Below are 27,756 nucleotides of genomic sequence, written 5' to 3'. Positions count from 1 at the left end.
CACATTTATGCAAAATGCACGTATATGTTTTGAATGATAATTTATCCAGACAAGACCACATAACAAAACACATATATATATATATATATATATATATATATATATATATATATATATATATATATATATATATATATATACACACACACACACACACACACACACATGCACACACACACACAATACACACATTCTTCTGTGATCAAAAACTGTATTTTTCAGGCATCACTTCTCTTCATATTCCTTTATACTTGTATAAAAACATTGCAAAATATGTCAAAGAAATGCTAAGTAAGCAGGAATCATCAGTAATAATTATAATGTATATGTAAACATAAGACAAAATAACATTCCAAAAAGATGCAACTGATCAATAATTAATTCAAAAGTTCTTGTATGATGCTAACATCAAGTGACTTAAATCCATAGAACCTGAATAAATAAATAGGATTTATATATGTGTGTGTGTTAACACATACAAGATTGAAATCTTGAATTGCACTTGTTTAGACTTCTAAATATAAAATGGCTACTGTAAACACCCTTTCATATCTCATTAACATTTCTATTTTAGCTCTGAAAGAGAAATGATCAACCCTATTACACAACCATGCATGTTTGGCAGCAAATGGTCTTATCTTGCAAATGACATTACAGCTACATCTCACCTTGGGACACTATTCAAGCCCAGAATGTAGCTGCATGTCACTTTCCTATTTCCCCAAACATCTGGAGGTGAAATAATTACACTTCTTCCAAAGAAACCCCAAAATGGAAGTCTAGGTGAAGGGAGTTGGAAGAGGCAGCTAAGGCATTCCAGGTAGCTAGAAACCCTTTACCATTTAAACAGAAAATCTACAATCCCCAATCCAGCCAAGGGTCTCACAGCTGTTCAGCAAGAGCATTGTGGATACGGATGCTATGCTAACAGGAGAGTGGGTGTGCCTCCCCACCAAGCTGCTCAGAGCACATTTAATAAAGTTGCAAATCATTGAGCACATCTGCAAATGCAGCAGATGCTTCTGCCATCCTAGGTTCCTTATTTACCTTCCATTGTGATGTTGCTCTTGTCCATATGGTCTCTTGTCCACACATCTGATCCCACCCCCCACTAGTTACACCAATGCACTGACACCATTCCTCAGAGGGGAATACAGAGAGCACATATTGTAGAACTGAAACCGAACACTACAGACACTCCTTGCTGGATACACCTAATTAAAATCACTGGGTATGTTATTTTTTACTTTTGTATTGGATGTGATTTTGTCTGCATCACTGCTGTCTGACTATTGTTCTTAGCTAAGTAATACATTCATTATGTACTGGTGTTGTATATGCCCTTAGTTGTCTCAAACGTCAGTACATCACTTATTTTTTTCAGCTGGTTTTGGATATTGCTAACAGCAGTTCCCCATCTTTCACTGATACTGTTCACAAAGTGTTCACAAATTCATACAACTGTGAATAAATGTGTAAATGAAATAAATATGAATCTGGCCAAATATGAAATCATATCCTGTCCCATGATAAAGTAAAGACATTTTACAAGGAATCGGGTTAACTTGCCTCTTTTTTCTGCTCTCAATGTAAAACAAACATTAGAAACAGATGTATCATTACCTATTTATGGCCATTGTCTAAAGATCTTCCATTAGCTATTATCAAATGACAATGCATGCAGTATTCTAGTTTTCTGAGTGTTTGGTAAACAAAATTTTTTTTATTTTCTCAGAGAAATGAGAGAAAAATTTCAAGGTGGTGCCTTGTACTTTGTCATCAATCCCGAGATCATGCAAATACATATTCACATACGACTGGGCTTTTTTTTCCTAAACACAAAATAATAGATGATATTGTACAAGTATTCAGATATTCAAGACCTTTAAAGATACATTTCCTCAGCCAGAAAATCTAGATACACCTTTACAAAGATGAGACCATGTTGTGTTGGATAGCTAAAGTACAGTAGACCATCACCATGTAGCGAAGTAACTATGTGACATGCATAATAATTTTTGTCATGGGCTTCAGTCAAATTGCATTATTTACATTTAAGCATCCTACACCATCAGGTAGTCAAAGGCATACACCTTTGTATTGGGGGAAGCCTTTGCTATGGGCGCTTGTCCAAGTAACAATCGGTGGCTTGAGACTTACATTCCTGACTGTTTGGACTACATAGCTTTCATAGTAGTGCCAACATGAATAACCCATTGTAGTTACTGAATACTATTTCTCAAGATTAGTAACTGAATAATTGTCCTAGAGTTGAAGTGGTGAATGTATTATAGCTCTTCTTTGTGTTCATTTATCGACAAATGAATAAATAGACCAGTAAACAAACAAATAAATAAATGAATGCATAAATCAAGATAAACAGACAAATGAACAGATCTATTAATATTGATTCTTCTGTCAGCTTGATGTGTAAAAGCCTGCCTAGACAGCCTCATAAAGCAAAAGTAACGTGGTTGTCTACTTATGGTCTGACTCCTTTTGATGGGACTCAAACATCTCTTTTAAATTTATATCTTGTTTTACATTACAACATTATGAACTTATTTATCAAAACAGCATCCAGCAGTGAAATATACATTGAAACCCACATGCAGAGACAACAGTAATAAGAAAGTACCTGGCTTCAAAGCTGGGCCTTGATTTGCTGAAGGTCCACACACATGCTTACACACACACAAATACACAGACACACACTATCTCTCTCATTCTTTCTCTCTCTCTTTCTGACTCTCTCACTCACTTTCTCCCTATCTACAAGCAGCTTCTCTCTGAGGAAACACTGAAATCACAAAACTTACAAAAAAAAGGGGATTTACATTCATCTGAATTGAACCCAAAAAAAAACCAAGCGTCCATGAGTCTTTTTAGAAAAAATGTCCTCACCCTCTGTCAGAGCAAGAGATGACCTCTGCAGAGATCCAGATAGATGGGAGGACATGCTCAGGAGCATTGGGGGCATGGCAGTCAGCAATGCAGAATCTTCATGAAAGCCTTCCGGAACTCCACATTGAAGGTGGTGTATATGATGGGGTTGACGGCGCTGTTTACATATCCTAGCCACGTGAAGGCATTGTACATCTCCAGGGGCACATAGCAGCGTGTGCAGTGGGTCTTCAGGATGTGAGTGATGAAGAATGGCAGCCAGCAGATGATAAAGACACCTGAAACAGAGATGGCAGCACTTAGGAATGCCTTCCAAGGGCTGTGGTTTGTTTTGGGGGCTTTATTGTGACCTTGAAAGTGTCAAGGAATGGAGCCTCACCTAGAACGATTGCTAACATTTGTGTGGCCTTCTTCTCTTTGTGCTGGGAGATCTTTTTCTTGCTCGCTGACTTGGAGACGGTGGTTCGGGTCTTGCCGTTGGACAAGGCCTGCGTCTCGAAGGGCTTGGTATCTTTGGGGGCGGGGCCATCTCCGGCGTGCCCGTTCTTTTCATCGCTGTTGGGCTGCTGATCCTTGCACGATGGTGTGGCGTGGCTCGTCAGCATGCCTCCTGCTGACATGACTTCCAGCTTCATCTTCTCTGGGGAGCTGGTGCCTGCCATCAGCCCCAGCTCAACAACCTCTCCCTGCTCCTTTCTCAGTAGCTGCTAGTGGGAGAGCATGCAGCACTAGTGCCTGATCTGGTATTCATGCATGCCGAAATAGTCCCTAAAACAGTGCTTATTCACAACAAGCATGTTCTTCCCAATGGAACTATACTGACTAATCATACTCCAAAACAGAAAAAAAAAAAAACATTGAAAAAGTCTGTGTAGATGAACAAGACACGACACAGCACTGGACAAGATACTACTCACAAAGATATACTGTATGCAATATATGCATGCAAAAAATATGTTATAAGATGACTTACTGTTTTCTTGTTTTTGGCAGGCAAATTCCCATTGGTCTTGACAATGACTGTGCAGAGTTTCACATCTTCGGGGTGAGTGCACTTTTCCTAAAGTAAAAAGTAAAAGGTTTTAGCATGTTTAATATTATAGCAACACATGAAGGAATCTCCAGATATGACTTTTTCATGCATCCGGTGCCCTTTGGTGCTGACTGGTCATACTGCTTCCTCTGGCCCATCAAAGGTTCACCAAAAGGTTTGCTTTTTTTTTTTTTTTTAACCATTCTAGAGCATATATATATGCTTAGAGGTAACAACGTTTATTAGACAAGAGAAAAAAGCAATCAAAACAGGCAAGCTCAATAATCTGGAAAGACAATTATATAACAAATGGTAAAAGAAAAAAATAATTACTGAAGCACACAATAGCAGGGCAATCTGTTGGTTTAATAAATGAGGCTTTTATTTTACACCTAACCTTCACCTTAGTTGTACTGCTTCTTTTCTAATATATGTTACTACAGGACACTTTTGTCTACAGCAACTTAAGCATATGATGGTCAAGGGTTTAGCTCAGAGGCTCAACAATGGGACTTGAACCATCAACCTTTTGATTACAAGTCAAGAACCATTACACCCAGAGCTGGTTGTGTTACACAATGGACTTGTTTCACTAAACTCTACAGTTTCTAAATAAACTTCCAACCCTGTTTCCAATAGAAATGATACTGATCAACCTTGCTTTCACAGCCATCTGCTGGGTAATGTGTATATGTGACTTGTATGGGTGTTGTGTATCCGCTGGGTGATGTGTATATGTAACTTGTATGGGTGATGTGTATCCACTGGGTGATGTGTATAAAGCGAGCGCTAAGCCAAAGACCCCAAAAACCAAATAACGAGCACACAGGGGAAGTGTCTGGATGACGGGGTGGGAGCACTCAAGCAGTGTCATCATCATATCAACAACATGCTCTGGCCATTACCTAGAGAGTGGGCCAGCTATCTATTAGGAACAGTCACATGCAGAGCTTCTCAATGCTGAAGACCTTGACCTGCACATATGACCTGCAAACTCTGTGTCTGTGGGGCTCAGAGCTTTGCCATCTAAGAGCTGTGTGGTCTCAAAGCTTTGCCATCTGGAGAGCTCTCCAATCAGGTGTCTCCTCCCGGTAGCTCCAGCCATATCTGTGGGAGAGCAGTTTAAGAACTTCTGCTAAGAGGCAAACCAGGACTGAAATGAAGCAGGTTCACCTGACCTTGAGGGTGGGCTGTGGCTCAGCATCGCCACGGTGACCACTGCGCTTGGTGTTGACCCGCTTGCGGCGCCTACGTAGCACCACGTAGATCTGCACGTAGACGAGGAGTGTGATGATGAAGGGCACATAGAAGGACATGATGGAGGAGTAGACCACGAATGCTGGGTTGGCGATCTCGCACATGGCGTCATCCCGTGTTACTGTGGAAAAAAATACTTTTATGGGGGCTTTCGTGGTGGATTTTCCTGCCGTCATAACAACTGGGAAATATTGGAAAAGAGTTCATATGACACTGCATATTAATCAGGTATTGGGTCCGAGAATTGATTAAGTTTATCTTCTGTAGCTACCAAAGTGTGTTTGGAGGGGAAGGTGGAAACTACCTACCGTCAGGTAGAGAAAGAAAGATGTTTTTTGTATGTTTTATTTAGTTTTAATTACCTGTGTTGTTTAGGCCAAACAGCAGGGGACAGGAGATTGCAAAGGAGAGAACCCAAACCACAGAGATCATTACAGTAACACGTCGCTTTGAGCTATACCGTGTGTTGTACAGCATCGGCATGGCAACGGCTGTGTACCTGTACGAGACATCCAAGAGGGTGGAAGGGATGGACAGGGAAAGAGTGAGAGTGAGAGAAACAGCGATAGTGAAAATGAGAAAGAGTGAGAGTGAGAGACAGAGAAAGAGAGAGAGTAGGACTCAGACAACAAAAAGGAGACATGCTGTGAGAGTTCCAACAGAATAGCTACCTGTCTGTAATTGTCACCATTTTTATCATCATCATCATCTTCTTCATCATCTTCATCATCATCACCACCACTACCACAATTGCAGACAGGTCTTTTTGTCATGTTTTCTCCACATCGTAGATAGATAATGTATTCTCAGCAAATACATGCAGTAAATCCTTCTCAAATGCACCTAAAATCTATGTGTGTTTTAAGAGACTTTCCAAACAACCTTCCAAGATGTGACTTTTATACACAGTGGAGGCAATCTGATACAGTCTCTCTCTCTCTCTCTGGCAAACAAAGTACTATCGATCCAATATATGCACATCATTTTCTGGTGCCATTTCTCAGTCCTCTCTAGAATGCTAGCAATACCATGGGAGACCTACCTGTCAATACTAATAGCACACAGATTAAGGATGCTGGCTGTGCACATCATGACATCCAGGGTGACAAAGATGTCACAGTGGATTTTACTGAACCGCCATTCTCCCACAACCTACAACACACACACACACACACACACACACACACACACACACACACACACACACACACACACACACACACAAACACACACTCACAAATACAATGCTAGACAAAATGCAGTTATGATTAACTATATAATAATGCAGTAATAATAATAATAATAATATAACAATTATATAACAATTAATACAGTCCATGAAGCATTTAACCTTTTAGAATTTAAATTTCACCAATTTTTTAATTTTAAAGAAATGACATTTTGCAAATCTTGACAATGGTATACCATTGTTTGAAATATTATAAAACATTCTTTAAAAAAAAATTGTAGACAGACAGAGAGGCTGATGCACAGATAGAAATAAATGTTAAAGGCACTTTAGAGTGCAGGTTAATGTAGTAGTTATGTATGGGATTATGTTAATCAAATACACTTTTGGTTGTGTTTCAATCAAAACTCATAAATATTGCAGTGTACAAATGTGTCATGCTCCCTGCAAGCCTCAGTTCTGGCAGTTCCACTGTCTCGGACTATGTTTCCCAGCATTCACCTGCCGGCAGCCTGTCCATCACTCCACCTTGATTCACCAATAACAACTCCATTCTACAGCCCCTGATTACTGATTGTACACACCTGTTCCTAATCCCACTTACTTAGTTTGCTCATCTGCAAAAGGCAGTGCTGTCTTGGAGGCAGAACAAACGTAATTAGTTAGCAGTCAATGAACAGAAATTAATGTGATGGGTTAACAAGCGCTTGGCAGAGATTTTCATGCCACATGGTTCCTCTGCTGTGACCTACAGAAAGAGCAAGTATATATGAACATAGTGCAAGTCTCATACACAACCAGGGGCAGCAGATCATTTATATAGCTATCATTCTGCAGCTTCCTCAGAGAGAACGTTATATACATGGCAACTTTTACAGTTCAGTTTCAATTCTGCTCTGAGGCACAGAAAAACATTCTCACCTAACAACAACAAAGTAAAAAGAATTGGTTAAAAAAAAGATTAGTTAAAATGTCCTCTCTGACACTGCACAACAATATAGCTATATTTGAAATTGCATACTTCTGTATAAAATAGCCTACCAAAGTAATAGTGTTAGTAGTGGTTACTGTGTCTGAAACCTTAGTAGTCACAGTCAGTAATTGAAAATTTCCCAGATTATATATTATGCCAGGTGAACATTCAAAGTGTTCAAACACTGGACACTATTCAATCCCATATTTCTGAGGCCTAACCAAACAAACTAAAGAGTGAATGCACATGATGGGATTTTCAAGTGTGAGTATAATGTGTAATGCTTACAGTGATTAATGTACCGAATATTCTTTCCTCTGTAAAATGTTTATTTTTAGCATGGCATTCCAGAAGAGAAAAATGCATTAAATGTTGATTTTGGTTATTTGATTACCAGGAGCAACGTTGTTTGCATAGGTGTTGGCTAACTACTGAACTGTTCAAGGTTGTCGGCGTTGTCAAAACACTGCAAGACATTTTTATTTGTTTGTTTTTTAAAAACAGTTCACCACATGAAATTTAACAGCTTACTGCCGCTTTAATTTACCTCAGCACAATAACTCATGTTTTCGTCATGAAGTTCACAAGTTATGGAGCCTTCAGCTGTAATGGCAATACATGTCTGAAATGTTGCACATTCATTTGGAATTAGTACTAATAAGATTGCTATCAAGTTGCCATTGTTTAGCTAGCTAGCATTCATAGCAGTTAATGGTAGTTTGCCTGCACATCTCCTTGCTAGCTAACAACAAACAAGTACAGGTTAATTGCCAGGTAGTTTTCCAAGAAACTAAAATCATATAAAAAAGGAAAGATTAAAGCAAAAGACAAAACTACAATTAAAATCTCATACATTTCATGTATATAAAACATACTGTGACTGTGCATAGTTTTCTAAAGATCTATCTATCTATCTATCTATCTATCTATCTATCTATCTATCTATCTATCTATCTATATATATATATATATATATATATATATATATATATATATATATATATATATATATATATATCTCAGAGATTGTTCCTGGGATCTGCTGGAGCTATTCTCCCAGGTTGGGGGTCTCAGCCCCTAGAGCACTGATTACCATGGGATCCACTATTGCCTTCATGTTCCACATCTTTTCCAGCTCTTCTCTCAGCCCTCACTATTTCTCGAGCTTTTCGTGTTCCTTGTTTTTGATGTTGCTATCACTTGGGATTGCTACATCTATCACTATGGCCCTCTTCTCCTGTTTGTTCTTCACTCCTATATCTGATTGGTTATCTATTACCATTTTGTCAGTCTGCTGTCTGAGGCACTTACTAAGCACTTGATCACTTGGGAACATCTTCCTGGCGTAGATGGCATGTTATCCTGCTAGAAGTAGCTATCAGAAGATGGGTACACAGTGGTCATAAAGAGATGTCCATGGTGAGCAACAATTCTCAGGTAGGCTGTGGTGTTTAAACAATGCTCAGTTGACATTAAGGGACAAAGGTATACCAAGAAAACATGCCTCACACCATTACACCACCACCAGCAGCCTAAATCATTGATACAAGCCAGGATGGATTCCTGCTTTTATGTTGTTTATATCAAATTCTGACCCTGCCCTCCAAATCTCACAGCAGAAATCAAGACTCATCAGACCAGGTAACATTTTTCCAATCTTCTGTTGTCCAATTTTGGTGAGCCCATGTGAATTGTAGCCTCAGTTGCCTGTTCTTAGCTGACAGGAGTGGCACCCGGTGTGGTCTTCTGCTACTGTAGCACCTGTTTCAAAGTTCGATGTGTTGTGTCTTCAGAAATGTTTTTCTGCTTACCTTGGTTGCAGTGATTCATTATTTGAGTTACTGTCTCACGTGTCTGTTACTGTCTGGCCATTCTCCTCTGACCTCTGGCATCAACAAGGCATTTTTGCCCAGAGAACCGCCGCTCACTGTATATTTTCTCAATTTCAGATCATTCTCTGTAAACCCTAGAGATGTGTGTGAAAATCCCAGTAAATCAGAAGTTTCTGAAATACTCAAACTAGCCTGTCCAGCAGTCAAAAATGGTCTACATGTCTACAAGGATGGTCTACCACTGAAATAAATTTCTCAAAGAGATCACCACCTGTCCAGAAGGCTGGCTTTGTGTTGTTTAATATTACTGCCCTATGGTCTTCCTATTTGTCTGCTATGTTTGCAATCTTGCAGACATTTGCCATGTGCCACTCTGCTCTGTCTGGTGTACTGGAAACATAGCAGGAAATACTGCTGTGTTCTTTCAAATTTTTAAAAACACATTAAACTGAGACACTTCTTCATGAATGGTGCTGTTAGCTTTAAGTATCACGAACTGAAAAATGCATTTTTTAAAAATCTCTTGCTCAGTCTTTGCCCCCTAAACATAAGACCACACATGACTGAATAAAAATAATTATTTATAATCACAGCAATAATACAACACTTTCCTGAACACCAAAAAGACTTTGCATGAAAAGTAGACTCAGGTTAAAATACGCTGCTTTGACTGGTACATTTACATTTATATTTACAGCATTTAGCAGACGCTCTTATCCAGAGTGACTTACAAAAGTGCTTTGTCAATTTCTCATCCTAGCCAGTAGAGTCGGCTAGAGTTCAATATACCAATGATCTAGAATACTGTAGAAATATAGGGATCACTGCTGATGCCTAGAAGTTCAAATACATAAGGTCTATCTTAAACAATGATAAGGGTTGTCACATTCAGGCCCTTCTGTGTTCCGTGTTTTCCCTGTCTTGTGTTTTGTTCCGTTCCATAGTTTTGTTTTGTCCTCACATTGATTGCTTACATCTGTCCCTCATTTCTAGTTTTGTGAATTTCATGTATTTAAACCCTGTTGTGTGCCTTGGTCGTGGCTGTTCATTGTTTGTTTGTTTGGAGGCTTGACTGTTTGTTTCATTTTGAATTAATGTTTGAATGTTTGATGGTTGTTTCTTTGTACTCCGTGTCTTCGTGTTTCCTAGTCCTGAGTGTTCCCTTACCTTAGTTATAGCCTGCTTCCCTAGTTTGCCTTTGTGTGTTTTTGTTTTGTAATGTATCCCAGTACTCTCCGTGTCGGCTCTATGACCCTGGACTGCCTAAACGACTCTGATTTTGGATTTGCCCCTATTAAATCTCGCTCCTCTCAGCACATGCGTCCGCCTCCTTACCACTCAACGTCATGAGGGTAATAAACAATAAGTGCTAGAGTTTGTTAATAAATAATACCCTACAATAAGTACTAATTTAGTCAGTCAATATGGGAGCAGGGTCAACAAGTAGTCTCAAACCAGGTTTCTGGATAGCCCGATTTCAACGTCTTAATTCAACATCTATTTTAAGCCTGAGTATGTTGAATTGTAACCAGCTCTGGTATTCCAAGACCAGCACGCAAGTTCTGTCACTGGATGGGGTCTGAGAACAGTAACCTGTTAAGACTTTAACAGCCTTTTCACAGAGATCAGAGGTTGCCATTCTAAAATGCCCTTTCTGTATGTTTGAATTTGCAGTTCAGGTTGCTGTGGAACTTTATGGAGTCACAGTTTATAATCTAAAGTGCACCAGGTTTCAAGGACAAAGGACTTTAGTAAAAAACAGGGCCAATACAACAATTGCTTTAGGCAGTACACTTTATTACAAGGGCTGAAGGGCCTTATCTTACTGAAACCACTGGCTCGTGTTCCTTATGAGGTTTTACTGAACCAAATAAGAACAATAGGGAACGGAAGCTAAGAACAAGATTGAGTTAGCCCTGCAGGCCATAGGATATCAAACGCTCTGGCATGAGTCAGTTAATGGAATGGATCCCATATTTCAAACATTTTCTATTACAATGTACATTTTCTATTACAATTTGTTTCAGCATAAAGCACTGTAAAGAGAACAGTTCTTACCTCCAGATACACCACCCAGGGCATGACCAGTGTAGCCACCAGGAGATCCGCCACAGCCAGGCTCACAATTAGGTAGTTCGTGGTGGTCTGCAGGGCTTTCTCCCGGGAAACAGCCATGCACACAAGCACGTTGCCGAAGACGATGATGAAGATGAGTAGTGTCAGGAGCATGGCATAGTAGTTGTACTGGGGCTTGGTATTGCAACCTGTGCTGTTAAATGCCTCAGTGCCATTGTCGTGGTGAGTCTCATTGTTGGCGTACTCCATGAGGAAATCCATGAGGTGCTGCCTGGAGGACACCTGGAGAGGAAAGCGTGAGAGAGCTACACAGTGATCTGTTGGCCAAGCCTCTCACACTGGACCAAAGAGGAGCACACAATGTACTGCACCTCTTCTGACAACATTAAGTAAGGGCATCCAAAGAGTAAAGGAATGAGTGGTGGTCATGTTAATATGCAATTTCTTAGGCTGGATTATGTTTGATATATTCCTAATCACAGAATAGATACAAAGGATTGGAAAATTAATGGGAAAACTCCATTACAAATGCATTTAATAATGTGAGTGGCCCAGGCTATTAAAAATGGACAATGAGGACAAGCACTGAATCAGACAATGGCAGCAAGCCTCAAACCAATCTTCATTTGCGGGGGATAATAGCTGTGACAGCCACATTACGCAAGTACGCCTCTCCTGCTCTTCCTAGCCTTTCAGCCCATAACAGGCATTGAGCGACAACAGCAAAATCATTGATTCATCTGTTAGGGGCACTGGGGCTGATTTCTATTGATTTGGAAATATACACAGAAAGGTTTTTATTTTCTTTAAAATCAACACCTTGAAGCAACTGGTAAGGACACATGCATGCAGAGACACACCCTACATCCTTTTTCATTGAATTAAAAATATGCAATACAACGCATATCTTCCCAAAAATGTAAAATAGCAATTGCCGCTGAACATTTCAAATCTTACGAAAACTACTGATGATAAGCAATATAATCAACATTAGTTAAGTTGCATTAAATGGTATAGTCCCAATTGTAATCAATTTGGCTATGTCCAGTCCCGTGTGAGAAACACTAGGCCTACCTTGTTGAATCTGTGGTGCAACACATACACGCACGCACGCACACACACAGAGACAGACACTCACTCACTCTCTCTCCCAGCACAGGGGGAATAAGACATGCCCTTAGGTATGGAATTTCAGATTAATCTGTGTTCAGCCGCAAACCTGAAGCTTGTGCTCATGAAGGACAAGGGATGTAATTCAGTTTCACTTTCCAGTCACTCACACGTATCCTTACCCTTATGCCTATATAATTCCCTAAAATTGAATTAAGAAAAATGCCCATTGAACAATCTCCCCAGAGGGCAATTGCCCTCAATTAACTAATTAGCCACCCAATGCAATTACTTATAAAAGTGTGAAATGTAATTCACTGAGAATAATCAATAACACTCCTCCAAACACTTCTTAAACTGCTAAAATAATGCATTTCTTTTCATGTATTACACATTTTCTGATGTTTCATGCTTTATTTCTTAAGCCAGCACCTGAGCTAAAGTATTGTTCGGAACATCTGTGTTACTGCTGGAAGCAATTAAGCAGTGCTACAGACTCATAAATTTCATAATTAAAGTACTCCATTGGAAGATTTACTGGTAATTTTCAATTATTCACAGTGAATGAATGCTGAATCACAGCTAATGGAACTAATGCCTACTCACAGTTATGGTCCAGAAGTTAATTACCATTTAACAGCCCTTGGTCCCTTGGGACAATGATAGAGATGGCAAGTGCTTATTTCCTTTGCAAAATATTTATTTCTTTTGATTTGCTGAAATCAAACCTTCAAGTGGGTCATTAGGGGGGCCAGCAGTTGGAAGGGCTCCCATCTTTTGTAAAGAACAAGGAAAAAATCCCACAACCATTTCCTCCATGCAAAAGTTGCTCTACAGAAAGTATTGATTACAGATAAGTAAGTGTGGATGTGCTCTCTGGCACTCCCACACAGAACCAAATGAATGCTCTCCTGCCGCGGTCTCCACCTAACATGCTGTCAAAGGCAATGAATGATACGCAGATGTCTCGGAGAAGGAATCATTGCCATTTTTTCCCATTAGTCAGAAGCACTGAGGGCGTTTGCACTGTGGGTGTTAAAGGGACCATCACGGTTGACTGTTGTCCAACCTCGCAGACACTACACACCCCATCTCTCTCGTCAGTGACAAGACATTAGTGAACGTGTGCAGACTGACATGCACACACCGAACAACTGTAAAAAGAACCCTCTGTTCAGTATTCACAGAATCTAACACTGCAGAATTAGCAATAGCTAGTCAAGTGACACTAGTTGTTAGACAGGGTCAAGAAATGGGGATGGTAATTTTCTGGATTTAGGGCAAAAGGCAGCCCAGGCAGCTGGAGGATATATTATCTTAAATGGTCATTTAGTACCAATCAGTGGAGATTATATGAAAATCTGGGGAAAAGACTTGCAATAATCTTCCAGCATTCATTCTGGTGTAGGGTGGTGCTATCCTGGAAAAACAGGCAAACAAAGGCAGATGTTTGTGAGCTTCCCAATGCGTGGGGACATGGGACTCTTTCCAGCTGGCTATCTGCTGTTGCTTCAATTCCAGACTGAAGGCGGCATCAGCAAGATGAGAAATAGATATTTCCCAGAGGAACTAAGGATGGTGCTCAACTAAGAGACTAAAGCGAAAGCTTCTGTGCTCTGTGAAGCAAAAACAGTGAACTGGTTCCCAGTCCCTTGATGTGGACCATGTTATCTTCGGGTAATAAAATCCATTCAAGGACTGAATCCAATTTATGAGAAAGGCTGTTGACAGCAGTGCATCTACAGTGCCACGCTGACCCGAGAACCTGTGTGCGGAGTGGAGCAGCTTGTTCTGTGGACACATTGGAGCTTCAGAGAGCCAATGATTGATGCAAACATCCTTGCAAAATGATGTCTGTGTCACAGTAAACTTTCTCCTCCCTACAGAAGATCAATGGGTAATTTAAAAACACTCCGTTTGCCTCTGCCTGCAGATTGTTTGAGTGGCTCAATATGCCGTTTTGAGAGAACGCACCACATCATTCAGGATCTAGTCATTATAGTTAGGGTTTGACCTATTTACTCCTCAGAAAATTGGACATTATCGGATAATGGAACAGGCATTTTTAACTCAAATGATTTTGGATTGAGAAACACATGGAAGTGCAGTAATAGGAGGGCTTGTACTTCAAAGGTTTGTGGCTTACAATAATTAATCTGTGGTACCTGTGCTGTGGCACCAAAAATATAATTATTAATTACAGACATTGATGAAGAATTCCTCAAATACCTTTAATCTAAATAGGAAACCTTTCATCTAAATTGGCCCAAGCAGTATTTTTACTTACAAATATCTAATGGCCTACAGAAAAAGCACTATGGATAAATCATCCCCACAGATGTATTTAAGGGTTATAACAAAATCAAGATATTTTCTAGTTTTTCAATGCAACAAATACATCATAGAAAGGTAATGGGGCATAAGTAAAAATGCCCATGGATAGAGAGATACTCAACCTTTGGTTACTTGATGCCGTCACTAAGTACTGATTGTTCAGTGTTCTACACATGGAGGTCTTTGAGGTTCTCTGTGCCTGTCTGTTGCTATTTCTTCATACTGACTGACTCACACAGAAGGACTGGTTGTTATGGTCGTTCCTGTTTGTTATGCTAGAAATGCTAGTACTCATCACCTTTTCCTTTAAAAATATGGGATGTTGGGAGAGTGAGATTCTAACATATGAGGGGTGATTTCAGCATGAGCCAGCTACCAATTACCCACTAAAGTTTTGTGTTAATTAATAGCTGACTCTGATTAGGCCTATTGAAGGTGTGTTTCCTCTGCTTACTGGTAACCATGGTGCTCTCTGACCTCTCTATTACTACCCTCCCACACACACGTCTATCTTAATCTGCTTTTATTTTCCTTTCTGACTCATTTGTCTGATTCCATTGCTTCCTGCAGTGAGATAAATGTAAAACAGACCGATATCAGACACTCTAGCAAATGTCATACCAGCATGCATTGTGACTATGAAGAAAGAAAATGTTATTTTAGCACCATCACATGAGCCTGCACATTAGAATTTCCCTTCCATTCCTTTTGTCATTATGCACTCCTGCATGGCATAGTAGAAATAAGACTACTGCCGTTTCTGCAATACAGGAGACAATAAGATGCGCAGTAGTACAGTATAATGTATCAGGGGAGGGTCTCTCTCTCCAAAAGCAACATGGAGCAGACAGAAAAATCTGGTTCTGACATTAATAAATGGAAGGATCTCATTTCAACAAAGAGTCAAACAAAGGGATAGCATGACAATCATGAGTTGATTGAATTGTCATAGAAACAAGCAAACCACAACAATCAATGATTATGACTTAAATGTGTATTGTTTATGTAGTGTGAATTTTTTACAACACAGACATTGTAAGGCTTCTGCTTACAATTCCCTAAAGCTATTCTCAAATGAGTTTTCTAAGCTATAGATTTTATTTTTTGCATGACTGGAAAATTGGATTTTTTGCTTTAGGAGACAGCTTGTCATGCCGGTTCTTGTGCCATACTGTATGTGCTCTACCAATACAAGAGAGGAGAGCTCATATTATCCAGTGTAATCAGGGCAAAGCACTTTATGAATGGAGCTCATAGCTTAACACAAGAGTTGCGCTTTTCATTTACATTTACGGCTCTTATCCAGAGCGACTTAGAAAAGTGCCTTGTCATTTACTCATAAAATCCTAGGTAGTATAAGATACCATTAAACTACATTGAACTGCTTTAGGATGCCATGACTCCTAAAACAGAGTAAGGAGAGCAGCTCAGCTTGGTCTTGAAGGCAGTCTGAAGGAGTCTGTATCTAAACCGTATAGCACTCCTCCCACATCTGCACATGCCATACTATTATTCTTGGGTCTTTACCAAATCTTTGCCATGGTTGGAAAAGATTTGATAAATTTGTATAATTACAAACAATTACTTTTTTTCAGGACATATGCTAAAGAATGCTCAATGCATTTGTTACTTCACTCTTTGCTCATCTGAGATCTTTTATAATGGTCAAAAGTTGGAGAAACTGATCTGTGGTGGAGCGTAGGGAAGAGTCATCCTCAGCGTCAGGATCAGGGCTAGTCTGTTTAAATGTTGTTTTCTCTTTCATTAGAGTAGCTGATTCCTATGAAAGAGATTGCAGGGTAACGAGCAAGCTTTTCACTAAAGAACCTGCATGTTCCAGTGTATTACACGCTCTGATAAGTTCTGTATGTTAGCGTTGAACTTTTTTTGTTTGTTTGTTTGTTTTTCTTGGTAGTTTTTTTTGTCCAGTAATAAATACTTCCCGCTTTCCCAATACAGACCTTCTTCCTGCACAAACAGTGCTACAAGTCCTTTTTAAAACTTAACAAAAACTTTATTTCTTGTTAATTGTCAGATATGAAATGCTCTGAAATAATGGTGCAAAAGCAAGTGCAAATAGGCATAAGGCAGGTAGGGTTACGTGCTCAGACACCATGAACGAATCAGATGCGCAAGTCAACATTTTCCACTGCATAAAACAGCATTCACATATAAAAGCTTTCAAACAATAAATGCTTATCTCTGAACATCACTGGGGGAGCAGCAAGTGTGAGTGTGAGAAAAGAGAAGAGTGTGATGTGACAAAACAGCCTTTTTCACATGTATGTAAAGGTTCCAGGCATGTTCAACATATTGTGCACACTCCTCTGACTTGCTGGGGTGGGCAGATCGCTTCTGTTGTTCACTGTGACCAATGCAATAAATCTTATTCAGCCTGGTACTAAAAAAGTAATTAGGACTGCGTGCAGGCAGCCTGTGGTGTATGGGCAATACTGCTTGCTTACGGTACGTACTGCTTCTGTCTCAGTTAGTAAGGAGAGCAGCTTGGCTTGTTCTTGAAGGCACATAGACTGCATCTAAACCATACAGTACTCGAGAGCAACTTGGCTTGGTCTTGAGGGCACATAGACTGCATCTAAACCATACAGTACTCGAGAGCAACTTGGCTTGGTCTTGAGGGCACATAGCCTGCATCTAAACCATACAGTACTCGAGAGCAACTTGGCTTGGTCTTGAGGGCACGTAGCCTGCATCTAAACCATACAGCACTCGAGAGCAACTTGGCTTGGTCTTGAGGGCATGTAGCCTGCATCTAAACCATACAGTACTCGAGAGCAACTTGGCTTGGTCTTGAGGGCACGTAGCCTGCATCTAAACCATACAGCACTCGAGAGCAACTTGGCTTGGTCTTGAGGGCACGTAGCCTGCATCTAAACCATACAGTACTCGAGAGCAACTTGGCTTGGTCTTGAGGGCACGTAGCCTGCATCTAAACCATACAGCACTCGAGAGCAACTTGGCTTGGTCTTGAGGGCACGTAGCCTGCATCTAAACCATACAGCACTCTTCCTCTGTGGCCTGAGGGTTCATTTTGTGTTCGGCGCTGTGAAGTAGCAGTTAACTGAGACAACTTCTTATTCTCTCCTGCTCTCTCTCCTTCTCTGTCTCTCTCCCTCTTGGTTTCCCACCCCTTCTCTCTGTCAGTTGTGCCTGGGGGCTAGCAGAGCTCTGGTTCTGCCTGGTTGGTGCCAGTAGTCTGTCTTATCTCATTTGTGAGCCATGCTGAAGAGAAGAGAAGAGAAGAGAAGAGAAGAGAAGAGAAGAGAAGAGAAGAGAAGAGAAGAGAAGAGAAGAGAAGAGAAGAGAAGAGAAGAGAAGAGAAGAGAAGAGAAGAGAAGTGTGCTGCTGTTATGCAATTTTAAGTAATATGTCTGACCTCTCCCAAGTAGACGTAAAATATTTTCCTAGATTTTAATGTTCAGGCTCTCCCAGGGTGAACTGCCTTGCAATAGGGGACATATCATGCCTGTAAATTATGTGGTTGCAGAGCACTCATGTAATGTGCTCTAACTGTCAAGTGAAGTGAAAGTGGATAACATGAGGAATTATTGATTTGGATGACATTGGGACCCATCAATGATAAAAATTAGAACAATCAAATCAACTCTGTTCACTTGATCACTAGAATACATACCAAATTTGACCTCTTCTTGTAATGAGCTTTTTATATCTGATCAAAAGTGCTTCTACCAATGTGGAAAAAACAAAGGGAGAGATAAGTGTAAGGCTTCTGGTCAGTACATGACGTAAACCTTGAGCTTGTTTTTTACGCTGGAAGATTGACAAGTGCTTTGTGAAAAAAAAAACATATGCACCTCTAGATCAGTGTGCTGCACTGTAATAACTCTGAACAGAACCAGCACAGAGTCTCCCGGTGTTGAATGTGATGGCAAACTGGCAAGAGTTTGAGTGTTCATCAGGAATCAAGGGGACAGGGTACATGTGCCACATCCAGCAACTCAAGTCTGTTTGTTTACAACACCGAGCATTTGATTTATAAGAAAGTGAAGAGTTCCAGAGGGACAGAGGTGCTGGGGTGTTTCCAGGCTCATGGCCGGAAGTGGCTTGTTGCCGGCAGTTCGATCAAGTTGTGTAGCACAAGACAGTCTGACATTGTCAATCAATACCAATCCCCGAAGAACAACTACAAACATAAGCTCAAACCGAGTGGCAGCTCATCTGGAGAACAATGCATAAGCGCGCGCGCGTGCGCACACACACACACACACACACACACACACACACGTGTGTGTGTGTGTGTGTGTGTGTGTGTGTGTGTGTGTGTATATATATATATATATATATATATATATATATATATATATATATATATATATACATATACATGGAACATATCTATATCTATCTGTTGCACACCTGCATCTAATATTAAGAAGCTACTGAAGGACTTGATTAACTGGCTCAAGTGTATTAGGGTTAGAACTAAAATCTACAGAGAGGTAGATCTCCAGACTTGGGTATACAGGCACAAGGCATAAACACCACCTATCTGTAGCATCACTCACTACAGAGTTCCAAACTGCCTCTGGAAGCAACATGAGCAGAAGAATTGTGAAGTGTCAGCTGGAGTGGTGTAAAGCACGCTGCCATTGGACTCTGGAGCAGTGGAAATGCAGTCTATGTACTAATGAATCATGCTTCACTATCTGGCAGTCTGGGTTTGCAGGATGCTACCTATTGTAATGCAAAGTATCAACAGTAAAGTTTGGCGTAGGAGGGAAAATGGTCCTGGGCCAGTTCCAGAGTTTGGGCTAGGCCCCTTAGTTCCAGGGAAAGGTAATACTTTGGCAAACAAAGATGTTTTACAAAATAATACACTTGGTTAAGGCACTTTTCTGTTTCATCCTGACTGTGGCTATTGACTTTGTGCACGAAGAATGGTGCATAATGACATGATTTGATGTACAGTATGGTGTAGAGGATCTTCAATGGCCTGTACAAAGCCCTGACCTCAACCCATCTGAACACCATTTGGGTGAACTGTAACATGCATTGTGAGCCAGGCCTTCTCATCCAATATCAGTGCCTGATAGGGTAGGTTAGTGATGTCTAAGTGTTAAATATTACACAGTTTGCAAGGACAATGATTTTTATGTGGCACAGTGACAAAATAATAGTTTACAAGACTTTTGTCTGTTGTATACTTCACACAGCTGGCACAATGATTAGGGAGAAGCCTTTGGAAAAGCTACAAGCCTACTACAGTACAAGCCTACTACACTGAAAAGCTCCACTAGGTTTAAACAGACAATATACAAAATGAGTATAAATCATGGTATGGCCAATTACTAGAGACCTGAAATGAGTCAGTATCATTATCCTAATCTGTGCATAATTGTTTGTTTTAATTAATTCATCATGTATCTGATCTATCTATAATCCTCACAACGTTTTTACATAATATCACTGGACACTTAATCCAGGTAATTTAATCCTTCCAGATTAAATTACCAGTACATTCTATATTTAAGACTTTCTGAAGAAACAGGTGTAACAAACTGTAGTGTTCTGCATAAATGGACTAGACAGAAAAGAGATTCTTTAAGGTGCTAAATCCCTCTGGATGAAAATACAAAGGAAGCACAACTTCAGGCACCTTGAAGAAGTGTGCCCCTTTATGCATGTTCCAAAAGTGAATGGCTTTCGGATACAGCATAGGAGACTTTAGAGTGAAACTTGGGGAACTGTTGTCTATTCAAATAGGCTCAGGTCGAACGGTGAGAACCAAATTAGGTGGGGGTTTTTTCACACACAATACAAATTTCTTCTGTACTTTGAAAAAAGGTGTTGATTTGCAATGGCTTCATTATGCCCACCAACTTGTCTAGCAGACCAAATCTGGAGGTGATTTAACTTGAACCACTCTAGGTGCTTATGCAGCTGCACCCACAACAGCATTGACATGTGCACATCCAGCGAGCACTATGTTTCACTACCTAGTCCAAGGCTTGGTCACATTCTCTGAGCCACTTTGCACTGGATTTGGCCCAGATGACCTTGGGGCTTTTTGTTACTAAGCACCTCATTGCTAGATTCAAATTCCGAACATTCACCTAAACACCCTAGAGCTCCTTACGCATGTTAAACTGCTGGTAAAAGAAGTGGGTACCAAAGAGTGACACGGATACAAATGCCCTTCTGTTACCTGGATACAGTTGTCTTCACTGATCATTGTCTTGTTGTCCTATTTATGCTGATACAATTATGTAGGATAAATATTCCACTCTTGAGTTTCACTGTTCTCTCTGTCTAAAAAGGTTAAAGTAAACTACTAGATAAGGTCAATTAATTACAATTATCAAAAAAATAAACATTATACTATCAGCTGAGTTTCCTGGTTATATAAAAAAAGTTCCATAATTAGAATAGACCCATTATGCTGTAAATGATGACTGCAATTATTTCAAGCTTAACTGCAGAACAGTCATGCATTTCAATGCATGATCCCAGCATGGTATCCTGGCAGTCCTGGGAATCATCAGCCTGGGCGAACTCCAGTACGACTCCTTACAGTGTGCCTGATATGCTCTCTGTGGTTCATTAAGAGAGCTCATCAGGTTAGCAGTTAGCAGTACCAGAAAGAATGGCATGATGGTGAATGCATAATTGCATACTTGAGCAATCATATTACTGTAAGGGCCAGAAGTGCGGTAATCATGAGCGTAGTGGCCGTCCTTTTAAAGCATAAGCAGGCATCTGCAACATAAGGCTGCACTCACAACCACACTCCATTTAAGCCCTTACACTCCAATGATCAGCTGGTTGTTCCAGATTCTCATTCCACACTCTTATAACTATGGAGCAGTACTATTTTCATTTTTATGTATTATATATTTAATGTTTATGTATTTTATGTTCAGGAGTTACAGAATGATATCCCTTAAGATCAATAATTAAATAATATTTTATTTAATTATCATGATATAAGCCTTGTGATGCAATTCATCAGGACCTCCAATATTCCTGCACACTACAATCTGACCATTCATCCATCAGATCTCATGTTTCAAGAGGAAGGCTATCCAGAACTGAAAGTGAACTGTTAGACTCAGTAAATAAATTCTTAACCTTTCAACACAAGAATGATTTTTTTCTGTTGTCCTCAAATTTGCATTACAATCTGTATTTCCAAAGAGCTCTGTTACTTTCATGTAAATGCAGCATTTTGGATGCTCTATGATCTAGTTTTGGATGGCAACATCAAATTGATGACTTACTTGCTGCTTTTGTCAGCACTGAAAGAAAGGTCAGGTAGAATGCAGATTTTAGTTTGCCTGTCAGCTGGGGCGAGTTACAGTCTGACAGAAACTAGAAATAATCGAAAAAGAATCATAAAGTTTTCAGTTAAAGCACTTCTGAAACTGGAATTGAAAACATTCTGTGTTGGAGAATGTGAGGATTTAAATATAAAATCTAACATGGACAGAGATGCATGAGACTACCACTTAAAATATAATGCTACTGTTTTAATTTGGCCAATAAAACAAAAAATAAATGGAGCGCAAACGATATTATTGTAGCAGGTCTGAACTCAGCCACTGACATAAAGCTGACCAAATATTTAAATAAATAAATAAAATGATCCATTCTGTTACAGGCCTAAGTTCTTGTTATATGTATTTATGGAAACTATCAGATGGAAGTTAGGTTATCAACTAACTCTGATGCAAAGCATCTCTTCTCTTTTGAGATTATTGCATTTTGACATGGTCTCTGACAAAATAAACTAAATAAACTGAAACTTATGGATCCTGTTCTCTGGGTCCTATCACATGTGTTTGGTGCTCCTGTGAAACGAGGGCACATAATGTGCCCCACTCCGCCCCAACAGTGTTACCAACTCTAACACTGCTAATGCCGTTCCACTTTTGACTACTCCACCGACCTCTTGCTTCCTGAGGCCACTAGGGAGAGTGCAGAGCGACGTGCTTCCTGAGAGCAAGTGAAAGGGGCTGCAACAGAGGCACGCGCTAACGAGCCTCCAATGAGCTCATTAGGGCTGTGCACCATCACAGCGGTTAACGACGTCTCCCCGTTAGAGGAAACGGGCATCGACATATGGCTTGGCCACGCCCTGCTCAGTGCTGTACTGCACATCCCACCACCCCCACCCGCACCATCACAAGCTAGTGTCCCTCAATCGTGCTATTTGATGATGGCGGTGGTCTGCCTTCCCCCACATGATTCAAGAACATGAAGATGTATAGGGGACACATTCATCTGCACACGTTCATCTGAGTCCAGATTATTCAGGAGCAGCCAGTGGTGCGAGGCCATCTGAACATGACACGCCCTGAAACATCGTGATAAACACAGCATGGCATGCGCATGCAGTGCTGTTAGCTTGGTCTGTTCGCTGGCCACGTGAAATCGGCAGCTTCCAGAAGGAAGCATGTGCAGGCAATGCCGTTTGGTACGTCAGGTGTGCTTCTGAAAGGTCACTACCAAGAATTATTACAGCACAGCAAAGTACCAGCGGAGCAAAACAAATCCCAGTTATCTATGAACATGCACTGTCTGCCCTGTAATTACATTGTAATCCAGGGAAATGCGAGAATTTTACCATAATAACAAGAAATGCCAATCCATAGTATTCTGTACAAAATCACGGTCACACTAAATCCTCAATGGAAGCCTTGCATACGGTCACTATAGGCTTATGCCTCCGACTGGAAGACTTCAAAGCCATTCAGAGTCCCATTCATGAAGCATGCCTAAGTTGGGGGCAGCATTTATTTACGCATATGACTATGAGCTGAGTGTAGTCATGGTCCAAAGCCCTGCAGTTTCTGCAGCACACAGTGGGTAACCGAAGCAAGAGGGGAGCAAAAATATCGGAGAAGCTGGAAGGCACGCTATTTTCACGCCACAAAGAGCTCCCAGGTGTGATAGAAATGAGCAGTTGTTATAAATGTAATCCAGCCTGATATTAAAATGCTAAAAGATGTGTTGCACAAAGCTTCACTTCAGCGTCAGACAGTTTGAGCTTCCAACACTTTTGTAGCTCATTTGAAACAAGGAAAATGGAGGCGGGTCATTAATTCATGTTCCACTGTTCAAATGTAAGGTCTTGTACATGAGATTTTAGGTGGGACATTAATTCAAGTAATTATATGCATATTAGACATGCCCAGATGTCCCCAGATGTATGCCTTCCTTTATATATGCATCTGTGTTATGTATTTACATTTGCACACTGAGCAACTCACCTGAGTATTTTAATGTGTGTTCCAGTGTGTGCTATATGTAAAATAGTGGCATTCGAAATATAATCAACAAGCCTTTTCTGTGTTACAAACATTAAGTTGCTACAAACATTAAGAGATACAAAAAGTATGGCTAGAAGGTGTAACTGGCATGTGAGCGTTTTTGCCGTTCCAGCTGCACCTATCAAGACCTGATGGACCTGCTGTCATCTGAGGAAAATCACTGGTCACGGAATAGAATTGGATTGGAGCGAAAGTCGGAAATCGAAAAGGTCAAGTAATAGCTATTGTTTTTGAAGGCAGATACTATCTAAGTTTTGGCCCTGTGTCAAGCAGTATTAATCGCTGGTTTCCCTGAGCAGTTAATCACTGGTATCTTTGTCGACATTTAGATGTGCAACCCACAGAAAGGACGTCTGTCTTCGAAACAACCTTTGTGGCAATTTCAAGTAATTTCAATTCAACACAAGGGCTCTTGAATTTCCAGCAATTACACAGTGAAAGTCACAATAGATGAAAACCTGCTGACATTACCACACCCTTCCCCCCACCCACCTATTAATTATGCATTTGTAAGGATCTCCTAAGAATTTGGCTTGATATGCTCTTGTTAAATACAGTTTTCCTTAAAGCCAGAGAGAAAAAGAGTGGAAGAAAGGGAGCGACAGAGGGAGAGAAATATACAGATAGACAGCCAGACAGATAGAAAAAGAGAGGAAAAGAGAATATAAATATTTCCAGTGTCATGGGGAAACAACATTTTCAAAATTTGCAGTGAGTAGCTCTAGAGTAGCTCTTGAGTAAGTTTTTGACCACAAAAAAATAATAAATTGTGAACCTTTACAATGTATCTTTCTCTCATGACAACTTAGATAAAGAAGATGACATATTGAAAGACAACAATGACAAAAATATAGCTAATGGGCAGTCCATAAAAATCACTCTATGAGTGATTTGAGAAGCTTAAATCTTTAAAATTACATTGTGGCTTTGTATTTCCTTATTCCACAGCACTACCGCTACGGCTCATAAACCATCTTCCAGGATGCATATGTTGTTATCTATTATGTTATGATGAAAACAGCAAAAAATCGTAGTTTCACACCTTAAACAAACCATCAAGTATCCCCGCAGCCAGACCTCAGAACCACTTAAAAACCCACCTTTATAAAGAGTGCAGTCTTATTTTTATTCGATGTTTAATTACGCATGGCAAATGTCGATGTTACGCTTCAACGCTGACACTATAGACTTCACAGTTGCTTTCATCTTTAGCAATAGCCTCGATGTTATAACGTTCGTGTTTTCAGAGAGAAAACATAAAACTGCTTGCTATACTCTTAAACTTCCTACCGTTACTCACAAAATCTGGCAGAGCGAAACACCCAACATGGGCTCATCCGCATAACCACTTTTTTTCTCAGACCAATTAACTGTCCAAAGGGCGCACATTTGTGTGTTTTACACACACACACACACACACACACACACACACACACACACACACACACACACACACAAATACATCTTCATGTTCATAACTTACCTTCAAGCCATAGGATTTGAAGAATGATTTCCTATCTGTCCTAGGTTCTCTCCCGCCGATTAAATCCAGAGTTTTCTAATGTTCAGCAGTCTTAGTTTCCACAGTGGCGAACTGACCATTCTCACTCTAAACAAACGGTATTAGGTTTAGTGGGTTATCCAAAGACGCCTCAAGAGCATTAACACACGACACCAAGTTAACTTGTGAAACACCATGTGAAGTGGATAGCAAAATGTTTGCTGACAAACCTTTCTAGTTTCTTAAATAGAATAACCAGCGAACTCAATCTCAAGTGCTTCTAACTTCTAACTAATGGTGCGAAATGAGCGTAAGCGGAGAGAACAGACGCCGCTGTGTTTCAGATCTGTTTTAACCGAGCACTCTGGTCCCTTCGTCCGCACTCGAGCAGGTGGAACAAGGCGGGGCTGGCTGCTTACCGTAAGGAAAGCGTTTTAGGATCCAACCTACACTAAAAAAAAAAAAAAAAACTAAGAGAGAGAGAGAGAGAGAGAGAGACAGAGAGAGAGAGAGAGAGAGAGAGAGAGAGAGAGAGAGAGAGAGAGTATGAATTATTGTACTAAACCTATTTCATAAATGTAAGAAAACCTAATTATAGGTAATTATTACAATCGATAGAAGAATAAAATTACTAGTCTGTTAGTCTGTTGGTCAGTTAGTTCACGTCATTACTAGATAACATACTTTACATTCCTGTGTAGTATGTAAAGCCATCAGGTACATGCGTATAAAGATAAGATTTTATGTAATAAAAGATCCGTTCATTGTAAAGGAAATTAGACAAAACATTGGGTAACTAAAAATTGCTTGCTGTTATTCCGTATGGCATCTGACAATGTACAGCCAAGGAAGCTCTTATAATATGACAGAAAATGTCCATACCTCACAACTTCAGGTCTCGAAAGACAAGCCTTCACTTCCTTCTTTAGGCACCTCAAGTGGCAGCAGTTTTCCTCCCACTCCAGGTTAAGCACTTCGGATGGTCAGCTCTTGTCCGTTTTCTAGTTCCCCAGCGTATGGCTACGTGAGGAGAAAAGCAGTCCTAAAGGCTTTCCTTGTGTCCTATTTAAATCAAAGAAAAACAAGACCCTTATATACAGCTAAAATGCTCAAGGTGGCATGGCTGAAGTGTACTTTAGGCAGACCTTGTGTTGTGCTATGTGTGATATGTGTTATGCTAATTTTATGGTAGGTAATTTGTCCCGTGTGGAGACACACCTTGCAGGAGGACATCTTTCATTGTGTACCTTTGGGCGTGTAGGTATGACATGATTGGCACTCAGATCAGTGGTTTTTGGGCATAATTCAACAGATATAGTCTGTAATCCACAAATACCTGTTAGAACAATGTATTGTCTCCAGATTTAAATAAGGCTCAGCTATGCATACAATGGGGGTTCAGGTTTCCCAAAACCAGAGACAAACTAGAATCCAATAAGTATGGTCAGCTGAAATAGGTTTAGACCTCCTTCAACTTAAATCAATTTTTTGTTTGTTGTTTGTTGAAATCATGAAATGGGTTCATGGAAGTCTTTAGACTATTAAAAAACCAGCAGACAGTGTTCACAAATAGTTTTCACAAACAGTCCAAAAAAAGCTTAAATAAACAAATCAAATTGACAAGGCCATATGCCGTTAAATATGTAAAACAGCAGTGCGCAGGTGCCTATAGGAATCGAAACAAAACACTCAGACTGCTAGTAGTACTCGAAAAGACTTCATAATGCAAGAGAGTGCCAGAGTCTTCAGTACTTGACAAGTGGACTGAAAACATGTGCTGGGGGCTGGAAGAGCAGCGTTGCAGGGAGGTTTTAGGCTGCCACAAAGGGAAGTGTGATGTAGTGTGGTGTAACACCAGTTCATCACTATCCTTGGCATCATGTTAATGGATGGTTACTATCTTTCACTATTTATTAGTTCTTCTGTTTGAAATATTCAGTGGTTATCAGAGTTGCTGTGAGGGGGGAAAAGTAATTAAGCTAAAATACCTGAGGAGCCTGTCTTCTTTCATTTAAAGGTAACTGGTTACATTTATTTCTTGGTTAAATTACATGGAAAAGGGAAAAGGATGGTCATGTGAGATGTTCTCACTTAATTCTAAGAACCGCTGAGACTCCTAAATTTGTTCTAACTATTTTACACGAGTATTAAAAATGCACATAGAAAATGTGAATTTTTTTCATTTATTTCAGGTATTTCATTTATTTTTTACATGCACCCACGGGCAGCATGTGGG

At 40.1% G+C, this 27,756-nt stretch overlaps 1 protein-coding gene and 1 long non-coding RNA gene across 3 annotated transcripts in view; one reads left to right on the top strand and one right to left on the bottom strand.

Moving 5' to 3' along the window:
- LOC145658946 (uncharacterized) overlaps positions 1-27,756 on the top strand; it is a 79,971-nt gene that overhangs the window by 40,195 nt on the left and 12,020 nt on the right. The window contains exon 5 of the long non-coding RNA XR_014124841.1: positions 3,898-3,949. This is a non-coding gene — a long non-coding RNA (uncharacterized LOC145658946). The remainder of the gene's footprint in view (positions 1-3,897; positions 3,950-27,756) is intronic.
- Positions 139-25,886, bottom strand: drd2b (dopamine receptor D2b). Of its 2 annotated transcripts, XM_081718984.1 has the most exons (9): positions 25,751-25,882; positions 25,503-25,628; positions 11,247-11,546; positions 6,237-6,346; positions 5,557-5,693; positions 5,116-5,315; positions 3,878-3,964; positions 3,284-3,611; positions 139-3,182 (listed from the first exon to the last, which is right to left on the bottom strand). In XM_081718984.1, exons 3-9 carry the CDS (start codon positions 11,523-11,525, stop codon positions 2,986-2,988), a joined length of 1,338 nt encoding a protein of 445 aa, XP_081575110.1. In that variant the 5' UTR covers positions 11,526-11,546; positions 25,503-25,628; positions 25,751-25,882; the 3' UTR covers positions 139-2,985. The 2 variants fall into 2 exon arrangements, with proteins under 2 accessions (XP_081575110.1, XP_081575111.1); XM_081718985.1 differs by having other exon boundaries at positions 3,284-3,608; positions 25,503-25,886.

Source organism: Electrophorus electricus, chromosome 8 (assembly GCF_041902795.1).
Source record: "Electrophorus electricus isolate QZ-2024a chromosome 8, ASM4190279v1, whole genome shotgun sequence".
NCBI classification, from domain to species: Eukaryota; Metazoa; Chordata; class Actinopteri; order Gymnotiformes; family Gymnotidae; genus Electrophorus; species Electrophorus electricus.
Note: the sequence above shows the minus strand (reverse complement) of the source record. Positions and strands in the feature narration are given on the sequence as shown.

What these genes read in the sequence shown, in the direction of transcription:
- drd2b (XM_081718984.1), bottom strand. Translation starts at nt 11,525, where the DNA reads ATGGATTTCCTCATGGAGTACGCCAACAATGAGACTCACCACGACAAT. An exon ending in AGCCACAGCCCACCCTCAAG is followed by an intron (nt 3,965 to 5,115) that starts GTCAGGTGAACC and finishes TTTTTACTTTAG; the next exon opens with GAAAAGTGCACTCACCCCGA. An exon ending in CTGCCAAAAACAAGAAAACA is followed by an intron (nt 3,612 to 3,877) that starts GTAAGTCATCTT and finishes CTCTCCCACTAG; the next exon opens with CAGCTACTGAGAAAGGAGCA.